Raw genomic sequence first — 24,528 nt, 5'->3', positions numbered from 1 at the left:
TGTTTCAGTGTATACTCAGTCGCTCTTGATGAGACCACAGACATCACCGACACTGCCCAGCTCCCAATGTATGTCCGTGGTGTTGATGACAGTTTTGAAGTGATGGAGGAGCTGCTCACAGTAATTCCAATGCATGGCCAGACCACCGCTCAGCAGATATTTACAAGCTGTGTGATGCCATTGAGAATGTTGGTTTGCCATGGAAGAGGTTTGTTGGAATAACAACAGATGGAGCGCCATCAATGACAGGGAGGAAACATGGACTGGTGGCACAAAACAAACTGGAAGAGGAAGGCGTGGAGGAGGCCATTGCTCTGCACTGCATCATCCATCAGCAGGTCCTTTGCAGCAAATGCCTGAAGTTTGACAATGTGATGTCTATTGTTGTGAAATGCATCAACCAAATCAGATCCAGGGGCTTAAAGCACCGAAGGTTCTGTGCTTTTTTAGAGGAAATGGAGTCAGAATATGGGGATGTGCTCGACTTCACTGAGGTACGTTGGCTCAGCAGGGGAAATGTATTAAAGAGACTTTTTGAGTTGAGAGCAGAAGTGAAGCCTTCATGGAGAAGGATGGAGTTAGTGTTCCTGTGCTAACTGATCCCAAATGGCTCATGGACTCAGCTTTTCTTGTTGATATGACACATGAGCTTAATGTACTGAACAAGACGTTACAAGGCCAGGGGCAACTTGTCAGTGCTGCCTATGACAACGTGAGAGCATTCTCCACAAAACTGGCGCTCTGGAAAGCTCAGCTCTCTCAGACAAACCTTTGCCATTTCCCAGCATGCAAGGCACTCGTGGATGCAGGCACACCATTCAGTGCTGACGAGTATGTTGATGTCATTTTGAGGCTACAGGAGGAATTTGATCACAGATTTGCTGACTTCAAGACACACAGAGCCACCTTTCACATTTTTGCGGACCCCTTCTCCTTTGATGTGCAAGATGCCCCTTCTGTGCTTCAAATGGAGCTCATTGAGCTGCAGTGCAACTCTGAACTCAAAGCAAAGTTCAGGGAGGTGAGTGGAAAAGCAGACAAGCTTGGACAATTTTTGAGAGACTTGAGCCCTAGTTTCCCTCGGCTTTCCCGAATGTTCAAGTGGACCATGTGCCTTTTTGGTAGCACATACTTGTGCCAAAAGCTCTTCTCCACTTTGAACTTCAATAAGTCCAAGTACAGGTCCAGACTTACGGATGATCATCTTCAAGACATACTGAGGGTCGCAACTGCTTCCTCCCTCAGGCCAAATCTGGCTCGGCTATGCGAGAGGAAACGCTGCCAGGTCTCTAGCAGCAAGGAGTAGGCAAGAGAAGCCATGTTCAGAAGAACAGTTCATTTTCTACAGTGTTCCATTCATGTTCAGAAGAAGGTTATAGAACTGTTAATACAGACATTTCAATCTAAATACAGCAGATATAGAAGACTGAAAGAAAAACACAAGTTCACTGACTAAAAATATCTTATTATTATTTTATTTATGTTTTACAGATTGATTTATTTTCTTATTAATTCTTAATTTGTTTATTCATTTTTCATATTTTGTGTTAAAAAATAAAAATAAAGAGATTTGAGAAGATTGGAATTTTTTAACCATGCCTTTCTTGTGGAAAACCTAATGCGGCCCAGCCTCACCCAGACTCTGCCTGCAGCGGCCCCCAGCTAAATTGAGTTTGAGACCCCTGTCCTACACCATAAATCAGTAAGAGAGGGTACGACCTCTCTCATGGCCCCAAGTGGTGTGTGCATGCCAGAGCACTCTGGAAGGCACACAGAGTCTTTACAGACTACTAAGGATCAAACCTCTATCATCATGCAATCGATTATACAACTCTAAGCATATATGAGTAAATATTTCTAAGCATAAATGACAATCAACAATATAAACCTTACAGCTGGTTTTAATAACAGAATTCATTTGTTTCTCAAACGAGAAAGAGCTATCGAGAAACACTCCTAAATCTTTAGTTCTTAACTTTTCCAGTGGGCCAAGGTCAACATTATCTGCTAATGCTAAATAGGCTGCCGTTATTAACTAATGCTAATTTGACATGAATTAGCATTATGCACTAATGCTAACACTTACTTTTTTAAAAAATGTGAGTAGCTAATGCTAACACTATTTCCCTTAACTTTATAACAATGTGAACGGCTAATGCTAACACTCTTTTTCCTAGCATTATAACATCTGAGCTGCTAATGCTAAGTAGGCTGCCATTAGCACCTACGTCTAATTTAAGGCAAATACGCATTAGAACCTAATGCTCATATCGTTTTCCTTTGCTTTATAACAATGTGAGCAGCTACTGCTAAATAGCATTAGCTAATAACAGCAGTCTAATTTAATGCAAGTTAGCCTCATTTGCATTACAACGATGTGAGGAGTTAACGCTAAGTATGCTGCCATTAGTGGCTAATTCTAATTAGGGGTGAATAAATATTACCAGCTAATGCTAATATCGTATTCTCTTCCCTTTTAACAATGTGAGCAGCTAGTGCTAGGTAGGCTGATGCTAGCAGCTAATGCTAAAGCTAATTTAATGTGAATTAGCATCACATTAGTGAGGAGTTAATGCTAAGTAGACTGCCATTAGCAGGTAATGCTAATTTTAGGTGAATAGGAATTGGCAGATAATGCTAATACCATATTTTCTTGCTTTATAACAATGTGACCAGCTAATGCTATGTAGGTTGCCGTTATTAGCTAATACTAATTTGAGGTGAATTAGCATTATCCCCTTATGCTAACAATGTTTTTTCTTACTTTTTAACAATACAAGTAGCTAATGTGAACACTTTTTTTTTTATTGAATTCTAATTTTTCCCTTGCGATGTGAAGAGTTAATGCTAAATAGGATGCCATTAGTGGCTAATTCTAATTTTAGATGAGAAAGCATTAGAAGCTAATGCTAATACCATATTTTCTTGCTTTATATCAATATTAGTAGGTAATGCTAAGTACGTAGCCATTATTAGCTAATGCTAATTTAGGTGAATTAGCATTATCCACTAATGCTAACACTGTTTTTGCCAACTCTTTTCCCTTGCATTATAACAATATGAGCAGCTAATGGTAAGAAGGCTGCCATTATTAGGTAATGCTAATTATTATGTGTGTTAGCATTATCCGCTGCTGCTAGCAATGTTTTATCTTACCTTTTAACAATATCAGCAGCTAATGCTAACACTACTTTAATTTCAGTTAAACCTACTTAGCATTAATTAACTTCATTTAGCATTAAGAAGTTTTTGCTATAGGCTACCATTAGTGGCTAATGCTAATTTTAGGTAAATAGAAATTGGCAGCTAATGCTAATACCATATTTTCTTGCCTTATAACAATGTGACCAGCTAATGCTAAGCAGGTGCCATTATTAGCTAATACTAATAAAGCGCTATATAAAATACAGGCCATTTACCATTTAATTTGAGATGAATTAGCATTATCCGCTTATGCTAACAATGTTTTTTCTTACTTTTTAACAATACGCCATTAGTGGCTAATTCTAATTTTAGATGAAAAAGGATTAACAGCTAATGCTCATAATGTTTCCTTTGTAAGAATGACAGCAGCTAATGATACGAAGTCTACCGTTATTAACTAATGCTAATTTGATGAGAATTAGCATTATCCGATAATGGTAACTCTTTTCCCCTGCATTATAACAATGTCAGGAGTTAATGCTAAGTAGACTGCCATTAGGGGCTAACTCTAATTAGGGGTGAATAATTATTAGCAGCTAATACTAATACCGTTTTCTCTTTTTCCTTATAACAACTTGAGCAGCTAATGCTAATTTGATGCGAATTAGCATTATATTAGTGAGCAGTTAATGCTAAGTAGGCTGCCATTATTAACTAATACTACGTTGACGTGAATTAGCATTATGCGCTACTGCTAATACTGTTTTCTCTTACTTATTAAAAATGATAGTAGCTAATACTAATACTCTTTTCCGTTGGGTAACAACAAAGTGAGGAACTAATGCTAAGTTGGCTGCTTTTAGCGGCTTATTCTAATTAGGGGTGAATAATTATTAGCAGCAAATGCTAATACCGTTTTCTCTTTCCTTATAACAATATGAGCAGTTAATGCTAATTTGATGTAAATTAGCATTATATTAGTGAGGAGTTAATGCTAAGTAGGCTGCCATTAGCAGCTAAAGGTAATTTGAGGTGAATAAGCACTAGTAGCTAATGCCAATACCCTTTTCTCTTGTGTTATAATGATGTGAAACGTTAATATTGTTCTCAAACAACAGAATGAGAATGAAATATTGATTCTAACAGGGCCCATAAACAGCATTAGCTTAGCAGCATTAGCTTATCAGAGTCTCCATCATGGTCACACAAATCCTTAGCGGAGCAAAGTGGCCTACTTAGCAATAGCTGCTGTAGAAAGCAAAGGGAAAACAGTATTAGCATTAGCTGCTAAATGTGCACTTGAGAACAAATCTATTGTGAATTCAGCCGTGAATGTAGTGTTTCCAGTAAGCTTCCATTTCCAAATGTTAGCTGCTCCTGTCTGCCTCTTTGTCACACACACAGACTGAAATGATTCACAGCCTTGTTTCATCCTTCTGTCAGTGTCACTGACTGTCACTGTGACTGTGGACATACAGCATGGGAAACACACACATGGCTGATACTTGTATCTAAAGTTACAAAATGTTGTCTCTGTCCAAATATTACCTAACTGTAAGTCTACTTTTAATGAAACTCTCAACATGACTTATCAGTTATCATGTTATAATGTTCCTGCAAACAGACTCCTTGAAGACCCCCTACATAAATATCCATGTACTATCCAGCTAGACTAGTGTGTCTGTCCCTGAAAATATTCCTGCATGTGTGATTGTTCATGTCTCATCTGCAGGAAACAAACAGGAAGTGAGTGAAAGACACAGGAAATGATTCCAGCTCTTCCTCCTATATCAGACATTCTCTCCATACCTGAGAGTGTCCAGTCTCCAGCCTGGATCCTTCAGTCCAGCCGACAGAAGCTTCATTCCTGAGGGACCTGGATGATTGTAGCTCAGGTCCAGCTCTCTCAGATGGGAGGGGTTGGAGGTCAGAGCTGAGGCCAGAGAAGTACAGCCTTCCTCTGTGATCAGACAGCCTGACAGACTGCAGACACACAAAACAACAATCCATCTGTTATCCATCTCTATAGCAGCATAACTAAGGGATGGTTCAGGGTCACCTGATCCAGCTCTAACTATAAGTTTTATCAAAAAGGAAAGTTTGAAGCTGATCGTCAAAGTAGAGAGGGTGTCTGTCTCCTGAACTCAAACTGGGAGCTGCTTCCACACCCAGTCCAACATAGCCAGGCTTTCTTTGCTGCTTTGACAAAACCTCAAATCCCAGTCAGAGATGGTGAGCATCATCACAGTGATGATCATTTCTCTGTTAACCCAGGCTTTCTGCTTCAGGATCTGTGCACGCTCACAGAACAAGGAGACCTTTAAACATCATTTCACTAAATGGATGGACTGAGCTCAGCCTACAGATGAACTGGATAAATAAAGATTTGACCTCAGTGTGCTCAGTGTTCCTGTCTATTCCTAACATATTCCTAACATGATAGCTGCACTTTAGAGCTCTAAAACTGGAACTGACACATATTTAAACTCCACATGTTACTCAGTACATTCAGTTCTGACACTCGCCCACAGTCCAACAAAGGAAACATGGAGATCACATCAGTTTGTCACCAAAGTCTAATTATTCCAGAGGGCAGTGTTGATACAACTAAAGTTATTTTTAAGCAAAGTTGAGTTTTTTATTGTCGCAGTACTTCATGTCTGAAGTATCACTTAAATGCATTACACGCTGTTGATGGCAGCAAACAAACCACCCAAACAAACAGAGGTGGGAGGCTTGGGCAGACTACGTAGGATCAGCTTGTGGGAGGAGTCAGGATAAAACCAAAGAAAGACAAGCTAACAAACACCACAGTGAAGTGAGTAGCTACAAACTGCAGGCTGATTAGTGTTTTTGAAGAAGTCGGTCTGAGGAACGTTCTTAGGATCAACAAATGACGGCATGTATGAGCCTCCCTCAAGACGCACCATCACAAGAAGAACACATGAGCTGTAGAAAAAGGAGAGACTATGAAAGCCACGGCGTTACAACGTGCACCAGCTGTTGGTCTCTCTGGAGACTACTGGGCGTGGCTGGGTAACCATGGTTACTTGGGAGTTACAGTACATGATATTAATGAAGAGTGGGAGCTGCGTTCTATAGCAAACAATTTGTTATGAGGTAATCAGCTGATCTTAGTTTAACCGGAAGCCCTTCACAATAATTGCAATGCCTTTATTTTGTACAACTACCATCAGTTCGTCTGTACTGATGGTAACTTAAAGTCACACTAATGTCGTTTAGTTTCTATAGTTTATGTAGTGGAAGTATACTACAGTACCCTGATCACTGATAGGACAGATTTATGTAGATATACACCTTTGTGTTTAACATTACTGCATTATAGTACTGTGATCTTTGTCCTTATATATGGCTATATTAGCTATACTGATGTACGTACATATAACTGGATATGTAACTTATCTATTCATCTTATTTGTCATGTATTTGTATTGTGTACTTCCTTTTTGTAAGAAACCACACACATGATCACAGCCGCAAGAATCAATCAGTGAAAGAATAAAGTGTCTCAAACCAAACCTTAAGCTCTTTATTCCACATGCTGGGATCATTTGGCCTTCAGTGGTGTTCTGGCTGACACACCGGAGTGACCAGAGTGCTAAAGAGTGAATCGGACACACCAGTGTCATCTCTGATATCTCCACTACATTTAATCGTCCTTCAGCTTGTGGCTGCCGTTAGCTGGTCTGCTAGTTAGCTGATTTGCTATTTAGCCGGTGTGCTAGTTAGCTGGTGTGCTAGTTAGCCGGTTCGCTAGTCAGCTGGTGTGCTGACCAGCGAACCAGTAGGTTACAAGATGAGCTTGTCTGTCTGATGAGCCAGCTCTCTCTGTCTTGGTCATTTTGTCCTTGGGCAAAACCTAACCTACCACTACAACTGTAGCTTACCTCCACCAGTGTGTGAATGTGAGAGTGAATGAATACAGGGAGTGCAGAATTATTAGGCAAATGAGTATTTTGTCCACATCATCCTCTTCATGCATGTCGTCTTACTCCAAGCTGTATAGGCTCGAAAGCCTACTACCAATTAAGCATATTAGGTGATGTGCATCTCTGTAATGAGAAGGGGTGTGGTCTAATGACATCAACACCCTATATCAGGTGTGCATAATTATTAGGTAACGTCCTTTCCTTTGGCAAAATGGGTCAAAAGAAGGACTTGACAGGCTCAGAAAAGTCAAAAACAGTGAGATATCTTGCAGAGGGATGCAGCAGTCTCAAAATTGCAAAGCTTCTGAAGCGTGATCATCGAACAATCAAGCGTTTCATTCAAAATAGTCAACAGGGTCGCAAGAAGCGTGTGGAAAAACCAAGGCGCCAAATAACTGCCCATGAACTGAGAAAAGTCAAGCGTGCAGCTGCCAAGATGCCACTTGCCACCAGTTTGGCCATATTTTGGAGCTGCAACATCACTGGAGTGCCCAAGAGCACAAGGTGTGCAATACTCAGAGACATGGCCAAGGTAAGAAAGGCTGAAAGACGACCACCACTGAACAAGACACACAAGCTGAAACGTCAAGACTGGGCCAAGAAATATCTCAAGACTGGTTTTTCTAAGGTTTTATGGACTGATGAAATGAGAGTGAGTCTTGATGGGCCAGATGGATGGGCCCGTGGCTGGATTGGTAAAGGGCAGAGAGCTCCAGTCCCACTCAGACGCCAGCAAGGTGGAGGTGGAGTACTGGTTTGGGCTGGTATCATCAAAGATGAGCTTGTGGGGCCTTTTCGGGTTGAGGATGGAGTCAAGCTCAACTCCCAGTCCTACTGCCAGTTTCTGGAAGACACCTTCTTCAAGCAGTGGTACAGGAAGAAGTCTGCATCCTTCAAGAAAAACATGATTTTCATGCAGGACAATGCTCCATCACACGCGTCCAAGTACTCCACAGCGTGGCTGGCAAGAAAGGGTATAAAAGAAGAAAAACTAATGACATGGCCTCCTTGTTCACCTGATCTGAACCCCATTGAGAACCTGTGGTCCATCATCAAATGTGAGATTTACAAGGAGGGAAAACAGTACACCTCTCTGAACAGTGTCTGGGAGGCTGTGGTTGCTGCTGCACGCAATGTTGATGGTGAACAGATCAAAACACTGACAGAATCCATGGATGGCAGGCTTTTGAGTGTCCTTGCAAAGAAAGGTGGCTATATTGGGCGCTGATTTGTTTTTGTTTTGTTTTTGAATGTCAGAAATGTATATTTGTGAATGTGGAGATGTTATATTGGTGTCACTGGTAAAAATAAATAAATGAAATGGGTATATATTTGTTTTTTGTTAAGTTGCCTAATAATTCTGCACAGTAATAGTCACCTGCACACACAGATATCCCCCTAAAATAGCTAAAACTAAAAACAAACTAAAAACTACTTCCAAAAACATTCAGCTTTGATATTAATGAGTTTTTTGGGTTCATTGAGAACATGGTTGTTGTTCAATAATAAAATTATTCCTCAAAAATACAACTTGCCTAATAATTCTGCACTCCCTGTAGTGGGATTGTAAAGGGTCTTTGAGGGTCTCGAAAAGCGCTATATAAATGCAATCCATTATTATTATTAAGAGCATCTTTAGGCCTGACTGTGCTCATCCTTCCTCCAACCTCTCCTTACCAAAGATAACAACTACATCAGTATTAGCTCAATAACAATTTCTGCAATTCAATTGTGGACATTCATTTTTAAACCTTGTGTAAAACGATAAAACCTCAAAGTCTGAGCATTATTCTTTGTGCAAACAGCTCTTGCAGGTTCCCCCGGACTTAGGTTATTTTTATTATTTAATTACTTTCCTTTAAGCAGCTGTTCAGGCTACTAAACTCATCCCAGAAATAACAAGTGACACCATTAATAGTAGAGGTGGGAATCACCATACAACTCGCGATACGATATTATCACAATACTTAACGCACGATACGATATTATTGCGATTTTTTAAAATATTTTGCGATATTTAAATTCTGCACATAAAGGTAAACTTTATCAATATTCATTTTATCTAATATCAAAGTCTCACACTCAGTCTTTCTCTCATTTCAGTCAGTTTTATTGTTGACAAACTGAACGGTTTGTATTACAGTCTAGTCCAACTTAACTGAATGCAACCATCTGGTACAATTATAGCTATTCTGAACTATGCAATTTATGAAAACTATGCAGCCCATTCAGCAACTGAAGAATTTGAAAGTAAATTAAAAAAACTATATAATTTTACATTAAATAAAAAAGTTTTAAACTTAATTAAAATTAAACATGTCTTAAATTAAAATAAGTAAACTGTCATGTTTATTGCTGCCAAAAAAAAAGTTAAACACATTTGGACAGTGAAGGAATGTCAGGATTGTTGCTCAGAAAAAGGATCAACATGCTCTGAAGTCAACATGCTCTGACTCCAGAGCATGTTGACTTCAGAGAAAAAATTGTTTGTAACAAAATATCGATTTCTGCTGTCCCTGTATCGATACATTATTAGCAAACAAAATATCACGATACTACACAGTATCGATTTTTTCCCCCACCCCTAATTAATAGTGGAGCTAACTTTAACAGGTGAAACTGATTTGACCTATAAGGCTACTGCAGTTACTTGTTATCAAGGTTAGTAGGGAAGACATCTGGATGAGGTAGTTAGTAGTATGTAGTTAGTACCGGGCGACTCCCCTCCCCCACATCGGCACCAGAACCCTGTATTTTCTACAGGGTAAGACTGCCTGTTTTATCAAACTATGGCCATTACTACTGTGATCATTTGCAGCCCAGTGTGCCGCTCTCTCTGCTGGGATGAACCACTGGAGCTCACCCAGTCATCCCTTTCTTTCTCTCAAGAAGAAGTGAAATAAATATATTTATTATGTTACGAGTCTAATATTCTTTAAATCAAACTGTAATGAATAAATGAAGCAAGAAGATTTGGTGGCTCCACATGTTGTAGAAGAAAAGATAAACATCTCATTTTGAGAAATCAGCCTTTAAAATTAAGTACTGTGAATAAAAAACAAACAGCGAGCCAATCAGCAGTCGCCAATATCCTCCTAATTTCATTCACAAAGAAATCAAATATATATATTATGGGCCCAAAGGAGCCTAAATCTTTAAATTAGGCATTTTATGAAGTATTTTTTTAAATAAACAAAGACATGACTATAACAACTTTTAGTAATTCAGAGTCCAATTATCCACTCAAATGTGAATAAAAGTTCACTTGACAGCTGTAAAAGTTACCTGTTTATACAATAATATAAATCACATTTCAAATGATCATCTGTGGAAAAGTTTGAATCCTGACCTGAGAGTTTCCACTGCACACTGTGAACTCTTTAGTCCAGCGGACAGAAGCTTCACTCCTGAATCCTGCAGGTCAGAGTTACTCAGGTCCAGCTCTCTCAGACTGGAGGACTGGGAGCTGAGGACTGAGGACAGAGCTTCACAGCTTCTCTCTGACAGGTTACAGCCACTCAGTCTGAAAAATAAAAGACAATCTATAAAACAAGTACTCATGTAGAGTTTGTTAATACATTTCACAACATTAAATGTTGACTTTCTATTTTTAAAGAAAACATAAACATACTAAGATACAACATCATATGTATGAACTTTAATTAATAATTCTAAAAACTAAATGTTTTCTGATCTGACCTCAGAGTATTCAGTTTACAGTTTAAACGTTGTAGTCCAGCAGACAGAAGCTTCACTCCTGAATCCTGCAGCTTTCTGATACTCAGGTCCAGCTCTGTCAGACTAGAGGACTGCGAGCTGAGAACTGAGGACAGAGCTTCACAGTTTTCCTCTGAGAGTTCACAGATGTTAAGTCTGAAGATAAAAACATGAATAAAGATTGTTGTTAAAGTGTAATCAAGGTGCAATAGCTTATTGTCTTGTGCTGAGCAGGTTAGTAAAACTTCTGTTTAACTTTGAAATGAATAAAAATGCTATGAAACAAGGATAACTGGATAAAGACATAAACAAAAACAAACATCAAACACATAAACAAACAGAACTAAACATAATACAAATTGATCTGACCTCAGAACATTCAGTTTGGCATGTGGACTCTCCACTGCAGCAGACAGAAGCTTTACTGCTGAAGCCTTCAGGCTGTTGGTACTCAGGTCCAGCTCTCTCAGACTACAGGACTGGGAGCTGACCACTGACAACAAATTTTCACAGCCTTTCTCTGAGACGTTACAGCTGCTCAGTCTGTGAGAGAAAGGAAAAAAACAAAAACAAAAAAAAACAAACAATATATGTGATCAAATTAAATTTGTTTATATGTTGAACCCTTTTTTTTTTTAAATTTATTTAAACCTATGAGACTATGAGTGCTACCAGTCCAGTGCACATGATTGGTACCTTGATGGAACCTTGCTCAGGGGTACCACAAGGTAACTATTCGGTGGATTCGACCCCTGACCTTATGATCATGGGGCGACCACTCTGCCTACTGAGCTAATAATTCTGTGTACACTGTCATACAATATTAACTAAAACAATTATTTTAGAAAATTTTAGTAATTCAATAATCATGCTCATTACCTGTGTATTGTGAAGAACACTTGATTTTAAACACTAGCTGTATAAAACTCTTCCTGTTAAAGGTGTGTATAAAGGAGATGAGCTGAAATGCAGACTTCATGGAGAATGTTTTCTGTCAGCATATATCAAAGACAAAGCAGAGATCCATCCAGTCTCTTCCACTAAGCCCACAGAGGGACAGACAACCACTCTCACTCACACCTGCATGAAGTTTAGATCACCAGGTAACCTAACTGCATGTCTGTGGACAGTGGGAAGAAACTGTAGAGGACCCAGAGTGAACCCACTGTAATTCTGTGATAACACTGGTTATGGAAGCCTTACAGTTACATATGGTTACTGACAAGAAACACGACCTTAGAGGCAATTTCAGTAATGAAGACCGAGTTTCTCCCTCCATACAGGATGAAAACATGACAGCACAGCAGAGATTTATATTTAAAAAGGGAGAGTGTGCACTGAAAGTGAGATACAAACTTGAACTTAAATTATGAACATCAGAAAAAGATGTAGGTGAAGTCTGGCAGGTGAAGTTTGTGCTTTAGAATAAAACAACCAAACTCCTGGAGTTGGAGACAAATGAACAAGCTGAGGATAATAAACCTGTCAGAGGGGCTGAAGCATCAGAGCTCATGTTCTTATAGGCTGGGTCTGGATTGTCCTTTGATAAGAGTTACAGAACAAAGTGTGTTTTAGAAATGCTGGAGTGAAACATTAAAACTACCATATATTTACCGAGTGACTGATGATCATTTAATTTACTATTTTAAAAAAATGTTACAGTGCTCTTTGAACTCAGCATTTCTGATTTATTTCCCATGATTTTAACAATGAAGCGATGACAACATGTTTACTCACAGAGCTTTGTTGGAGGCTTTGACCACTGGCAGCAGCCTCAGAAGAGCCTCCTCTGAAGCAGAGTATTTCTGCAGGTCAAACACATCCAGATCTTCTTCTGATGACAGTAAGATGAAGACCAGAGCTGACCACTGAGCAGGAGACAGTTTATCTGTGGAGAGACGTCCTGATCTCAGGGACTGTTGGATCTCCTCCACTAGAGAACGATCATCAAGTTCATTCAGACAGTGGATCAGATTGATGCTTTTCTCTGCAGACAGATTCTCACTGAGCTTCTTCTTGATGTACTGGACTGTTTCCTGATTGGTCTGTGAGCTACTTCCTGTCTGTGTCAGCAGACCTCGTAGGAGAGTCTGATTGGTCTGCAGTGAAAGACCCAGGAGGAAGCGGAGGAACAAGTCCAGGTGTCCATTTGGACTCTGTAAGGCCTTGTTCACAGCACTCTGGTGGAGAGATTGAAGTTTTAGTTTGTTAAATAGTTTAGACCATGTAGAGGTTGTTTGTTGTTGTTCCAGCAGATTGAGTCCAGAGTTGATGAAGGTCAGATGGACATGAAGAGCAGCCAGAAACTCCTGAACACTCAGATGGATGAAGCAGAACACCTTGTCCTGGTACAGTCCTCTCTCCTCTTTAAAGATCTGTGTGAACACTCCTGAGTACACTGAGGCTGCTCTGATATCGATGCCACACTCTGTCAGGTCTGATTCATAGAAGATCAGGTTTCCTTTCTGCAGCTGATCAAAAGCCAGTTTTCCCAGAGACTCCATCATCTTCCTGCTCTCTGGACTCCAGTGTGCATCTGTCTCAGCTCCTCCATCATACTTGACCTTCTTCACTTTGGCCTGAACCACCAGGAAGTGGATGTACATCTCAGTCAGGGTGTTGGGCAGCTGTCCTCCCTCTCTGGTTTCCAGCACATCCTCCAGAACTGTAGCAGTGATCCAGCAGAAGACTGGGATGTGACACATGATGTGGAGGCTTCGTGATGTCTTGATGTGGGAGATGATGCTGCTGGCCTGCTCCTCATCTCTGAATCTCTTCCTGAAGTACTCCTCCTTCTGTGGGTCAGTGAACCCTCTGACCTCTGTCACCATGCCAACACAGACAGGAGGGATCTGATTGGCTGCTGCAGGTCGTGTGGTTATCCAGAGGCGAGCAGAGGGAAGCAGTTTCCCCCTGATGAGGTTTATCAGCAGCACATCCACTGAGGTGGACTTTCTAGGGTCAGTTAGGATTGTAGTTTTGTGGAAGTCCAGAGGAAGTCGACACTCATCCAGACCATCAAAGATGAACACAACCTGGAAGTCTTCAAAGCTGCAGATTCCTGCTTCTTTGGTTTCAGTAAAGAAGTGATGAACAAGTCCCACCAAGCTGAACTTTTCCTCTTTCAGTACATTCAGCTCTCTGAAAGTGAATGGAAATATGAACTGGATGTGCTGGTTGGCTTTGTCTTCAGCCCAGTCCAGGCTGTATTTCTGTGTTAAGACTGTTTTCCCAATGCCAGCCACTCCCTTTGTCAGCACTGTTCTGATTGGTTCATCTCTTCCAGGTGAGGCTTTAAAGATGTCTTCTTGTCTGATTGTTGTTTCTGGTCTGTCTGGTTTCCTGGATGCTGTTTCAATCTGTCTGACCTCATGTTCATCATTGACCTCTGCAGTCCCTCCCTCTGTGATGTAGAGCTCTGTGTAGATCTGATTCAGGAGGGTTGGGTTTCCTGCTTTAGCGATGCCCTCAAACACACACTGGAACTTCTTCTTCAGGGTGGATTTAAGTTTACGATGACAAACAGCAGCTGGAAGTTCTGAATAATAATAATAAAAATACAACTTTAACAATCATATTTTACAAAATGCTGATGACAATTTCTGACCCACTGAGAAATGACTGAACACACTGGTGTCACAAGTGTCTCATTTATCCAGCAGCTTAAATCCTCTTACGTCTCTGCAGACGGTCAGCCAGCTCCTCCTGCTTCATTCTCCTCAGGAAGTCCACTGTGATCTTCACAAATGCCTCTCTGCTGTTTCTCCTCTGCTCATCATCCTCCCTCTGAAACTCCAAGCACTGGGGCTTATTTGGATTCAGAGCCTTCTGGATCTTCTTCAGCTCGTTCTTCACAAAAGTGATGATGTTGTCCTCCAGCAGCTGGAACAGAATATTTATGAATGACCCACCACTCTGAACTTTAGTCCACACAACATCCACTTCTTTACGATCAAGGGGCATATCATCCACGACCTCTTCACCAATTATAGGTTTGACTTTATCTGATTAACTGAGACTTTGTCCACAACTCCATGATCCCAAAACGTTGATGCTGTTCATATGAATGCAGCGATTTCAGTGGGAGAAACATTTCACTGGTGTTCAGAGCTGAACTACCAACAGGTTGATGATCAAAGCCAGAAACTTGGAGATGTTTCAGGTGACTGAGTTGATCGTACAGACAACTGGTCTTAAAGGTTCACTCTGTTTACGCATACAGATCAGTATTTAAGGTTTGACTCTCATCATCCACTGGGGCACAAACTGGACGTCATCAGGACGCAACAACACAGAACAAACACCATCCCCACAGACACAGCAGCCAGCGAAGCAGAAGAACTTCACATCAAGAAGGTCCTGAGTAAATGTGAACGCTGGTTTGAGGGCGGAGTCAAGGAGGCCATTTATGTGAAAAGGAAAGACCATCTCTGAATGGAGGAGGGGCCCAAGGGTACAACTGTCACCATCTTACATGCTGTGATTGCAGCCATTCCCCAGCTCTCTGTGAACTGGACTCATGACCATTGATCAACAACCATTGATCAATGGTCCTGACAATATGCGTACCAATGATCAATGAACTGACCTCCCAGCCCATTGTTCCTTCAGTGGGCTGGTTTCAGTCCTGTTTCAAATGTCCTGTTTATGAGATTGAAACCTGCAGTCAGCTGAGACTGAAGAAGTCACCTGATGATGATGAAACGTTTCTCCCACTGAAAACATCCAGATGAACAGAATCAAGCTTTTTGGGATTTACGTACCTGGATGATTGAGCATCAAGACACAACTCTGTGACTTTTCTCAGATGAATCAATCCTCTCCTCCAGCTTTGTTTACATCTACCAGCCCTGTGGCGCTGCCCAGGGAAATAATCTATGTGAGAGGTGGAAAGTCATACAGGTGTCTGCTCCTGCCTTCAGTTATTTTATCTACTGTGTGTCAACTGGCTGAACCTCCTCCAACTGTCTACTGTCTCCCTAAACTCAACAATGACTTAGTGATCTATCCATTCTCTGACCAAACACATCCTGCTGCAGGAGGTTAACATAGCAGCCAATGATGATCCCACTCACTGTGAACAACACATTTGGACCCGATTTGCTGCTCTGGTTTACACGTGAACTTCCACTGCTGCTGTCACCAACTTGAGAGGCTCTACAGAAAAACTGGACTTGTCCATAAAAAGATGTATAAAAATCATAAACTACATTATAAGGACAGCATTGCTCAATCAACTCTAATTACTACTGACATGTTATCTCTTCTAACTAAGGTACAGACACTCAAACTTGCTGCTTTCAGTGAGAAGTCAAATGTCTGAATATGAGCTGGAAGCTGCTGAGAGTCCTCCTCCTTCCCGTGGGGTTTACTTTCTCTACTACTTTCAATATAAACACGCCCCTTTCATGCACCTGCAGAGGGCCACCAGCAGATGGAGCTGTCTTAAACAAATCCACTTGGATAGTTAGCTGTAGATGACTTTATCAGTATGATTGTAGGACTTTGAGTTATTCTTTAGATTTATTTAAACTCTTATATTGTGCACAAGTGTTGAGCGACCCATAATTTCTCTGTACTTTTCATAAGAGCAGCCAGACTTTCAGCTGGTTTTTGTTTTTTAAGAGCTCAAAGTTATTGAAGAAACAGTTATTCAGCTTCATTCCCACTGATCTCGACTACAAACTGTTTCACTTTGGTTTCTGTTTAAAGCCTCGATGTTTAAAACGTTTCCCTGTGATCACATTTGCACCGTCTGATTTCAAAGTTTGTTTCTTTTGGTCATTTAGTCCACAGAGTCCTTGGTGTTCTGAAAGGGACCTATAAATAAATGCATTATTATTAATAATAAAGTAGTTGTTGTACATGTACAGACCATAAATATGGAGTCCAGCTGTGTTTGATGCTGCTGGGCAGACTGACCACTGGGAACCTCTGAGCTCTGCTGCTCCACTCTGTGGAGGAACCATGAAGGATTAGATCAACACAGGATAACGATCCAGGAGTTTCTGCTCAAATAACTTCATCTGAATCAAGTCTGTCAAGTTTTAGACTCTCAGATTCTGAAGATATATTTTCTGTTTTCTATGAACTTTCTTTCATCAGTGATGGAAGTGATGATGCTGCAGAAGCTCAGAGGAAACTTTGAGAAAACTGTGATGAACCATCAACTAATGCTCTCAGGAGGCCAAAGGTCCCTGAATGTAACTGTGCAGTAGATTCATCGAGTGTTTGAAACCTGACCACTTCCATATGTTTTCATTCTAACACAAGAAGTCCTTTTCTCATTGCTTTGATTTGAGTTTTCATTTGAGTTTTCTGAGTCTCGTATTTGGAGTCGAGTCTAATCAATGATCTGACAGAAGAACATTAAAAAGGATTTACCAGTGCTGTCAAAATTAACATGTAGGGTTAGGGTTCATCTGTTATTGTAGAGAGTTGAAAATAGCTTTCTAGTAAAATCTAGTATCAGAATTAAACTGGGGAAAACAGCCCAGTTGTTGTTGTGTTTTGTTGTGATTGTATCTTTGTACCTGTCATTTAAGATGCTATCCTACATCCAGCCGCTAGAGGGCGCATTACGCGCAGTGGTATCGAGTAGCGTTTTGGGGCACAGAGGAAGAATAAACCTTCCTGTTGTGAAACTGGCATCAGCTCAACGTGTGTCCCTTTTTCTATTCTTTATCACAGGTTAGTAAATGCATTTAAATGAATGTATACTGCAGACCTTACAAACGGACGATGTTGTTTATGTGGGTAATGAGCGCAACTCGCTAAAGAAATGGATTCATTCTGAGTTGTGTCTGAATTGTGGGTTAAGGCTGCAGGCTAAATGATGCTAATGCTAGCGGACTTGGCTAATGTGGAATACGGAGTGTGTGTGGGGAAGCTAATCTGACCTGTGAGAGATTTCTGGACTGAACTCTTGATGTATTATGCACTCTGATAAATGGGCTTCATACTACGTTTTATTCTTCTGGTTGATCTTGTGGTTATAAGAACAAGTTTGTGGTTTAATACAAAGACGTTTATAAAGTGTTATAAGGAAACTGTTTGATCAATGCTGACTGCACAGTAGTAGTGAACGCTGTTAAAGGAGCATTGCACTCTATATAGTTGTAGGTTGTATCAGAACAGTGAATATGTCTGTTTTATGTCAAAGACATTATTTCCTTGTAAAGAGTAAAATAGCTATATTTAAAAAAACAGAAGTTACATTGTCAGTACAGTGGAAATACATTTCACATAAATAATTTAGTGCTGAACAAGAATTAAAATGAGTTAATTTTACGATGTTTGTAAATGTAGTTAAAAATGAAGTACAGAGTACACTATTGTGTTTTGTTTATCTTTGTAAAACAAATGTGTTTATTGTGATACATTGTGGATCTGATATTATCAATGGATTTAAGCAACATTTTGTTTATGTTTTGTCAAAGTTGTATTGAGGGATTTATACAGTCTCTAGCTCATGGAACTGTGGCCATGTATGGTAAACTGGACTGAAACATAAGGCCATTTCTTTGCAGTTAGTATGGTGATACCTGAAGCTGTTCTAAGCTGTTGTGAAGAATAAACCTTCCTGTTGTGAAACTGGCATCAGCTCAACGTGTGTCCCTTTTTCTATTCTTTATCACAGCGCCACACGTTGTTGAACAGGAAACCAGTTGCCCCTCTGGTCATCATCTTAGGGAGGCAACATTATCATGATTAACATGATAAAAACCTTTAACACGACACATCTGGAGAGCAGAACGACTCAAAATCCCTGAAATGTTTCTATCAACGCACTTCGAGCAGTTTGTCCGAGTAGAGTTACCTTTGCAGATGTGCAGCACATCTGTTAGTGACGGCAGCTGAACCAATCAGCTCAATATGGAAGATGACAAACACACACTGACCTCTCGATGGAAAGTTTGAGCATTAAAAAAATAACAAGACGGACCAGCCGACCAACATGAAGGATTCTGCACATCGTGACAGAAGGAATTTTCTTTTCACCGAAGCACTTCCAGCTTAAAATATCACAACAATGCAAAGCACTGATGACACAACTGCCAAGTGGACAAACTGCAGACCTGTTAGTGTTGTTAATGACATAGTTTTGGTTCCTCGTGTCAAAGACTTGAAGAAGAGTGACAGAGAGTGTTAGACTGCTGCAGGATCAGTGCCACCTCCACAGACCTGTGAAGAAAATGATTGTTTGACAGATGGGCTCAGATTCAGGATCAGCTGAGGAGTTTGTGGCTGACAGAATCCTGCAGGTACAGAGCAGAGCCCATCATTAGCATGCAGGACTGTCCCTGGGGGGGTCGGCTCATTCAGGAGGTTAATCAATGTTTACATGTTCAATAAACATGTTAAGTGTGTAAATTTGCCCTTTTCTCTCGAGTCTGTTTGCTCATGAAATGAACTTTGATTCGTTTACATTAAAAATGATGTTTAATGGTGATTAATCCAAATGAATCCACAGTAACCCTGTGATGAGTCTGATTAAACATTTTCATTAACAGCAGTAATATAGATTATATATTATTATATATTAGTGCACACTTAGCTTTTAGTATATATGTTTGTTACAAAGTTGTATTTACAGCAGAGAAGCTGAGTTAAAGACTGAAAACTATTCAAAGTCTCTTTGAATTGAAGCGTTTAACATTCTTTGTGTTTATTCTGCATTGACTTCATTATATGGTGTAAACGTCTGTTACAGGCTTAAATATAAAGTTGGAAAAATGTAACTGCAGCTATTGATCAAGTAATTGTGATTAATCAGGATTAATGACAGAAGATTGTGTCATTAATTAGTCATGTTTTAATCTACTGACAGCACTAGTGTTCACTCTGGTGCCTCCAACTGTTTTACGCCCTTTCAACACCTTCGTGGTCAAAAGTGTACACGCACAAAATCTACAATAAAATCCTCGTGCAGCAATAGGACAGACACACAATCCATTTATCTCTGTGTCTCAAACACACACACGTGTATTCAAAGCCTCGATTTGTTCATATTTCATCTGTTGTGTTTTTATCTTCAGCGTTTTCAGTGTTGCTGCATTTACACCAAAAATGTTTCCATTGATGAATCAGATTGATTTGAATGTGTTTCATCCATACAAATCCCTCCCTGGTGGTCACATGACTGTATAACATAACAGGAGTCATGTGACAAGAGTTTCATGCTGTAAAATGTCAAAATGGTTGAATGTGGTGGAGTAAAAATGTGAGATATCAACGACTTTTCTTCAATATGAAATGTTTGCAGGGCCTGACAGGAAGTGGACGGACACTCTGATCACTTCCTGTTTGCTGAAGTGGGTTTTCAGTTGTTTAGAAACCAAAGGCTTGTTTTAAAAGACAGTTTAAATGGGACTGAGGGAACGACGTGTTTGTAGTTTATATCCAACAACATCGAGCAGTTTAATCAAAGAGTTCATGTTGCTAACAGCTCACCTCTCTGCAGCAGACACAGGCTGGGATTTAAAACCAATGAGACGACCTTTAGACCAGTCACTCTGTAAGGACACAGAGCTGGGTGGAGGTCCAGGCTGGTCCCTGTGAATAATGATGCAGCAGTGATGTGAGTGCTGAGCTGTGACATGGAGAAGAGTCATGGACAGTTAGAGATGGTCATCTCACCTCTGAGCTTTGGTCTGGCTCTCATGTTCCCCACACAGAGTGCTTTTAGAGGGAGGGACTCCCTCCTCTCTGTCCTCACACTGATCCATGCTGCTCAATTCAGCTCACACACACTTTCTACCTGCAGAGGAAACACAAATCATTCATGTGCACATCAGCTGAAATCCTCCTTTCATCATGTGTGCTGTCCAAATATCAGCTGCTTCTTTCCTGCTTCATCTCAGTGTCAGCTGGATGCAGTCAGACAGCAGTGTGAGGCAGAGGAAGCTGCCATCAGCTGCTCTGCTATCAGTCCACTAGATGGAGCCTGAAGCACACACGATGCATTCACTGACACACACTGATTCACTGTGACTGGAAGCTTCAGTCAGTCCAACACGTGTGAACAACATTTTAAACATTTCAGCTGATCCAGGATTCAAAGAGGATCAGCAGAGTTAAAGCTTCACACTAATTCTTCCTGCTGAGTTTGCAGAGAACTGCACACACACTGATTCACTGCTAATGAGAAGCTTCTTCCATCCAGTAATTCATCATCCATCAGCTCTGCTGCTGCTCTCAGTCCTGGACTCTGATCACAAACTAAAAGCAGCTTTTTAACTCGTGTCTGTAAGAACTCTTAGTGTTAGCTTAGTGTTAGCTTAGTGTTAGCTTAGTGTTAGCATGCTGTGTGCTAGCTCAGCGTCAGAGCTCTGCAGGTGTCTCGTGTGTAAATATTAATCACAGTGACAGTAAAGGAGGTAAAGGGCTATGACGTCATCACGTACGCTGCGTCCTCTGTGGGCTCTGAGTGAACTCAAAGTACAAACTACAAGTACACAAACACGAACGTAGCTCAGAGTGGCGGACACACTCGGCCTCGTTGGTCCAGCTGTGAGTCCGTTACCGTGAACTATGGAGCGGCAGATTTGTGCTGAACTAAGCTGCACACAGCTGATGTTAGCCAGGAAACATTACACACTGACTTTAATGGAGAGACCGGAAATACAAACACACACAGTTTGTTGTGTGAAGAAATCAAACACGAGCTGAACAAACAGTAAAGTTCCTAAAGACAAACTGTTAAAGGAGGAAACAAAGCAAACTTACAGTTTCTTCACACACCAACAACAAGCTCCACTCCACACCTGGACACTAAACACGGACACACAGGTGAGCTGCTTCCTGGAAGGAGGCGGGGCTCCACCTGAAACTCAGCACAGGTGGGAGGGGCTCAGCTCTGTGTGTGCTGATGTGTTAACTTTAAAAATATGCCGTCTGACTGCTCAGACTGAGTCAGAGTAAAGTTCACATGCTGACGTGTGGAGACATGAAACCTTGTTGTAGCTGCAGGTGTGAACACACTGATCCCAGATCAGCTCTGCTGTATTTGTAACATGAACATTTCTGCTGCAAAGCTTCAAATGTTCAGCATGTTTCTCTGTTTCCAGTCTATAGATCCAGTCACACTTTCTACCTTCACCTGTGCAGTAAAGACTGAGAGCAGAGCTGAAACCAAGCGTCCAATCAGTGAGCAGCATCAACACCTGAGCTTCATTCAGACTCTGTTATTGAAGATGTTGTTGGTACAAAGTTCATCTGCTGCTCACATGAATCCATGAAAGATTTATTTCACTGAATGTTTCTTCAAAGCTCATTTCAACCTGTTGAAGTCATGAATGAAAGTGCAGACTGAGAGTGGATCACATGATGTTTGAGGTGTGTCATGTGACATGTTCAGTATTGTCACACATGTCTAGATTGTCCCTGATATCATAACTGCTCAAACACTGATGATTATATTTGAAGAATTATTCCTGATGGCAGCAAAGTTTGAATGGAGCTCTCTGTCTGTGCTGATTTGTCGCCCTCTGGAGGTCAAAGCACAAACTGCATGATGTCACTGTAAGGAAGAGACTGTAAGAGACAGGAAGTGTTTTTATGACTGAAACACTGAAATGATGCTAACGGCTGTCGTTAGGCTCACTGACAGCAGTGCTGATGTGTTCATGTCAAACACTGGCTCAGGTCAGACTCCTTCATCCTTCTGCAGGCGTTTGCGGTTTGCAGTAGTGCTGCCGTACCATGCAGTGATGCAGCTGGTCAGGGTGCTCTCCAAAGTGCAGCTGTAGAACCTGCTGAGGATCTTGGCCAACATACCAAATTTCCTCAGCCTCCTCAGGAAATACAGCAGCTGCTGAGCCTTCTTGACCAGCCGTGTGGTGTTCAGTGTCCAGGTGAGGTCCTCACTGATGTGGACGCCCAGGTACTGCTGCTCACCCTCTCCACTTCACGCTCCCGGGTAAACAGCGGCTGGTGAGGCCTCTTCTTCTTCCTCGTGTCCACTATCATCTCCTTTGTCTTATCAGTGTTGAGGGTGAGGTTGTTGTCCTCACACCGTGACACCAGACCAGCCTCCTCTCTCCTATAAGCCACGTCGTCCTCTCCAGTGATGCGACCGATCACTGCAGTGTCATCCGTGAACTTCAAAATGATGTTGTCTTTGTTGGAGGTGACACAGTAATGAGTGACCAGGGTGTAGAGGATGGGGCTGAGGACGCAACCCTGTGGGACGCCAGTGTTTGTCTGCCAGTCAAACAGTCCTGTAGCCAGTCACAGAGGGTGGAGGGTGCAGGTCGAGTGTAGCCAGTCACAGAGGGTGGAGGGTGCAGGACGAGTGTAGCCAGTTGCAGAGGGTGGAGGGTGAAGGGTGCAGGTCGAGTGTTGCCAGTCACAGAGGGTGGAGGGTGCAGGTCGAGCGTTGCCAGTCACAGAGGGTGGAGGGTGCAGGTCGAGTGTAGCCAGTCACAGAGGGTGGAGGGTGCAGGTCGAGTGTAGCCAGTCACAGAGGGTGGAGGGTGCAGGTCGAGCGTTGCCAGTCACAGAGGGTGTGTATTTGTGTATTTGAGTTTGACACCCCTGGTGTAATGTATGTATGGTCCGAAGGGTAAGATGGCGCTGGCATGGCATCAATCAATCAATTAGCTTTGGTAAATTATGAACAGGCATCAGCGCGGTCACCTATACTGTCCTTTAGTGCTGGAGCAGCAGGAACACCAGTTAATCTGAAACCTGTTTTTCTCTCTAAACCAAAGTGACAGCAGACTGAGTCAAAGACAGAAACCTTATTTAAACACCAAACATTCACTGGCTTCACTTCCTGATCCAGGATTCAAAGAGGACGTTGAACTTACTCAGCTTCTTCCAATGAACGTCTTCACTCTGCAGCTCTCTGCTGTCTGGACCAGGTCTGTGTAGAAACAGAGAAAATCCTCTGCTTCTTCTCCGTCATCAGTCCTCTGTGTCTGCAGGCTGAAGTCACACTAAACACTTCACACCAGCAAAGACTCTGAAGCTCACAGGTCAAAGGTCAGCTGCTGCACCTTATGTGATATTAATTTGATCAATAATTAACCTGCAGCAGGTTTCTGCTCCAACACTCTGAACAACCCTGAGAAAGAATAAGATAATGTGGGTGTGTCTGCAAGCTTCAATAGATAAGCATTAAACACTTCACACCAGCAATGAGTCTGAAGCTCTCAGGTCAAAGGTCAGCTGCCGCACTGTATATAACAATTCAACAGTAGACAGTGTATTGGAATTTCTTTTATTTATTTTATTTACCTCCAGATCAACGCCAGTAAAACCAAGGAACTGGTGGTAGACTTCCGCAGGCACAAGCATTCTCCACTGCAACCACTGAACATCCAAGGTATGGACATTGAGGCTGTGGACAGCTACAGGTACCTTGGTGTTCATCTGAACAATAGACTGGACTGGACTCATAACTCAGACGCCCTCTACAGGAAAGGGCAGAGCAGGCTGTACCTGCTGCGGAGACTCAGGTCGTTTGGGGTGGAGGGCCCACTCCTGAAGACCTTCTATGACTCTGTGGTGGCTTCTGCTATCTTTTATGGCGTGGTCTGCTGGGGCGGCAGCATCTCTGCTGGGGACAGGAAGAGACTGAACAGGGTGATCCGAAGGGCCAGCTCTGTTCTAGGATGCCCTCTGGACCCAGTGGAGGTGGTGAGTGACAGGAGAATGGCGGCTAAGCTGTCATCCCTGTTGGACAACGTCTCCCACCCCATGCAGCAGACTG

The 24,528-nt window shown here is 41.6% G+C and overlaps 1 protein-coding gene and 1 long non-coding RNA gene across 2 annotated transcripts in view; both read right to left on the bottom strand.

Annotated features, from left to right (window-relative positions):
* LOC145426138 (NLR family CARD domain-containing protein 3-like) overlaps positions 1 to 23,438 on the bottom strand; it is a 28,205-nt gene extending 4,767 nt beyond the window's left edge. Inside the window, exons 1-6 of the mRNA XM_080299664.1 lie at positions 23,433 to 23,438; positions 22,700 to 22,994; positions 12,547 to 14,349; positions 11,181 to 11,304; positions 10,876 to 10,967; positions 10,444 to 10,508 (exon numbers count right to left, since the gene is read on the bottom strand). Coding sequence (XP_080155790.1) covers positions 10,444 to 10,508; positions 10,876 to 10,967; positions 11,181 to 11,304; positions 12,547 to 14,349; positions 22,700 to 22,994; positions 23,433 to 23,438 — 2,385 coding nt within the window. The remainder of the gene's footprint in view (positions 1 to 10,443; positions 10,509 to 10,875; positions 10,968 to 11,180; positions 11,305 to 12,546; positions 14,350 to 22,699; positions 22,995 to 23,432) is intronic.
* LOC145424853 (uncharacterized) overlaps positions 1 to 23,757 on the bottom strand; it is a 52,842-nt gene extending 29,085 nt beyond the window's left edge. The window contains exon 1 of the long non-coding RNA XR_013905728.1: positions 23,624 to 23,757. This is a non-coding gene — a long non-coding RNA (uncharacterized LOC145424853). The remainder of the gene's footprint in view (positions 1 to 23,623) is intronic.
* Between the last annotated feature and the right edge of the window lie 771 nt (positions 23,758 to 24,528).

This window comes from Astatotilapia calliptera, chromosome 3, assembly GCF_964374335.1.
Source record: "Astatotilapia calliptera chromosome 3, fAstCal68.1, whole genome shotgun sequence".
Taxonomy (NCBI): domain Eukaryota; kingdom Metazoa; phylum Chordata; class Actinopteri; order Cichliformes; family Cichlidae; genus Astatotilapia; species Astatotilapia calliptera.
The sequence above is the reverse complement of the archived record's forward strand: the minus strand, read 5'-3'. Positions and strand labels throughout refer to the sequence as shown.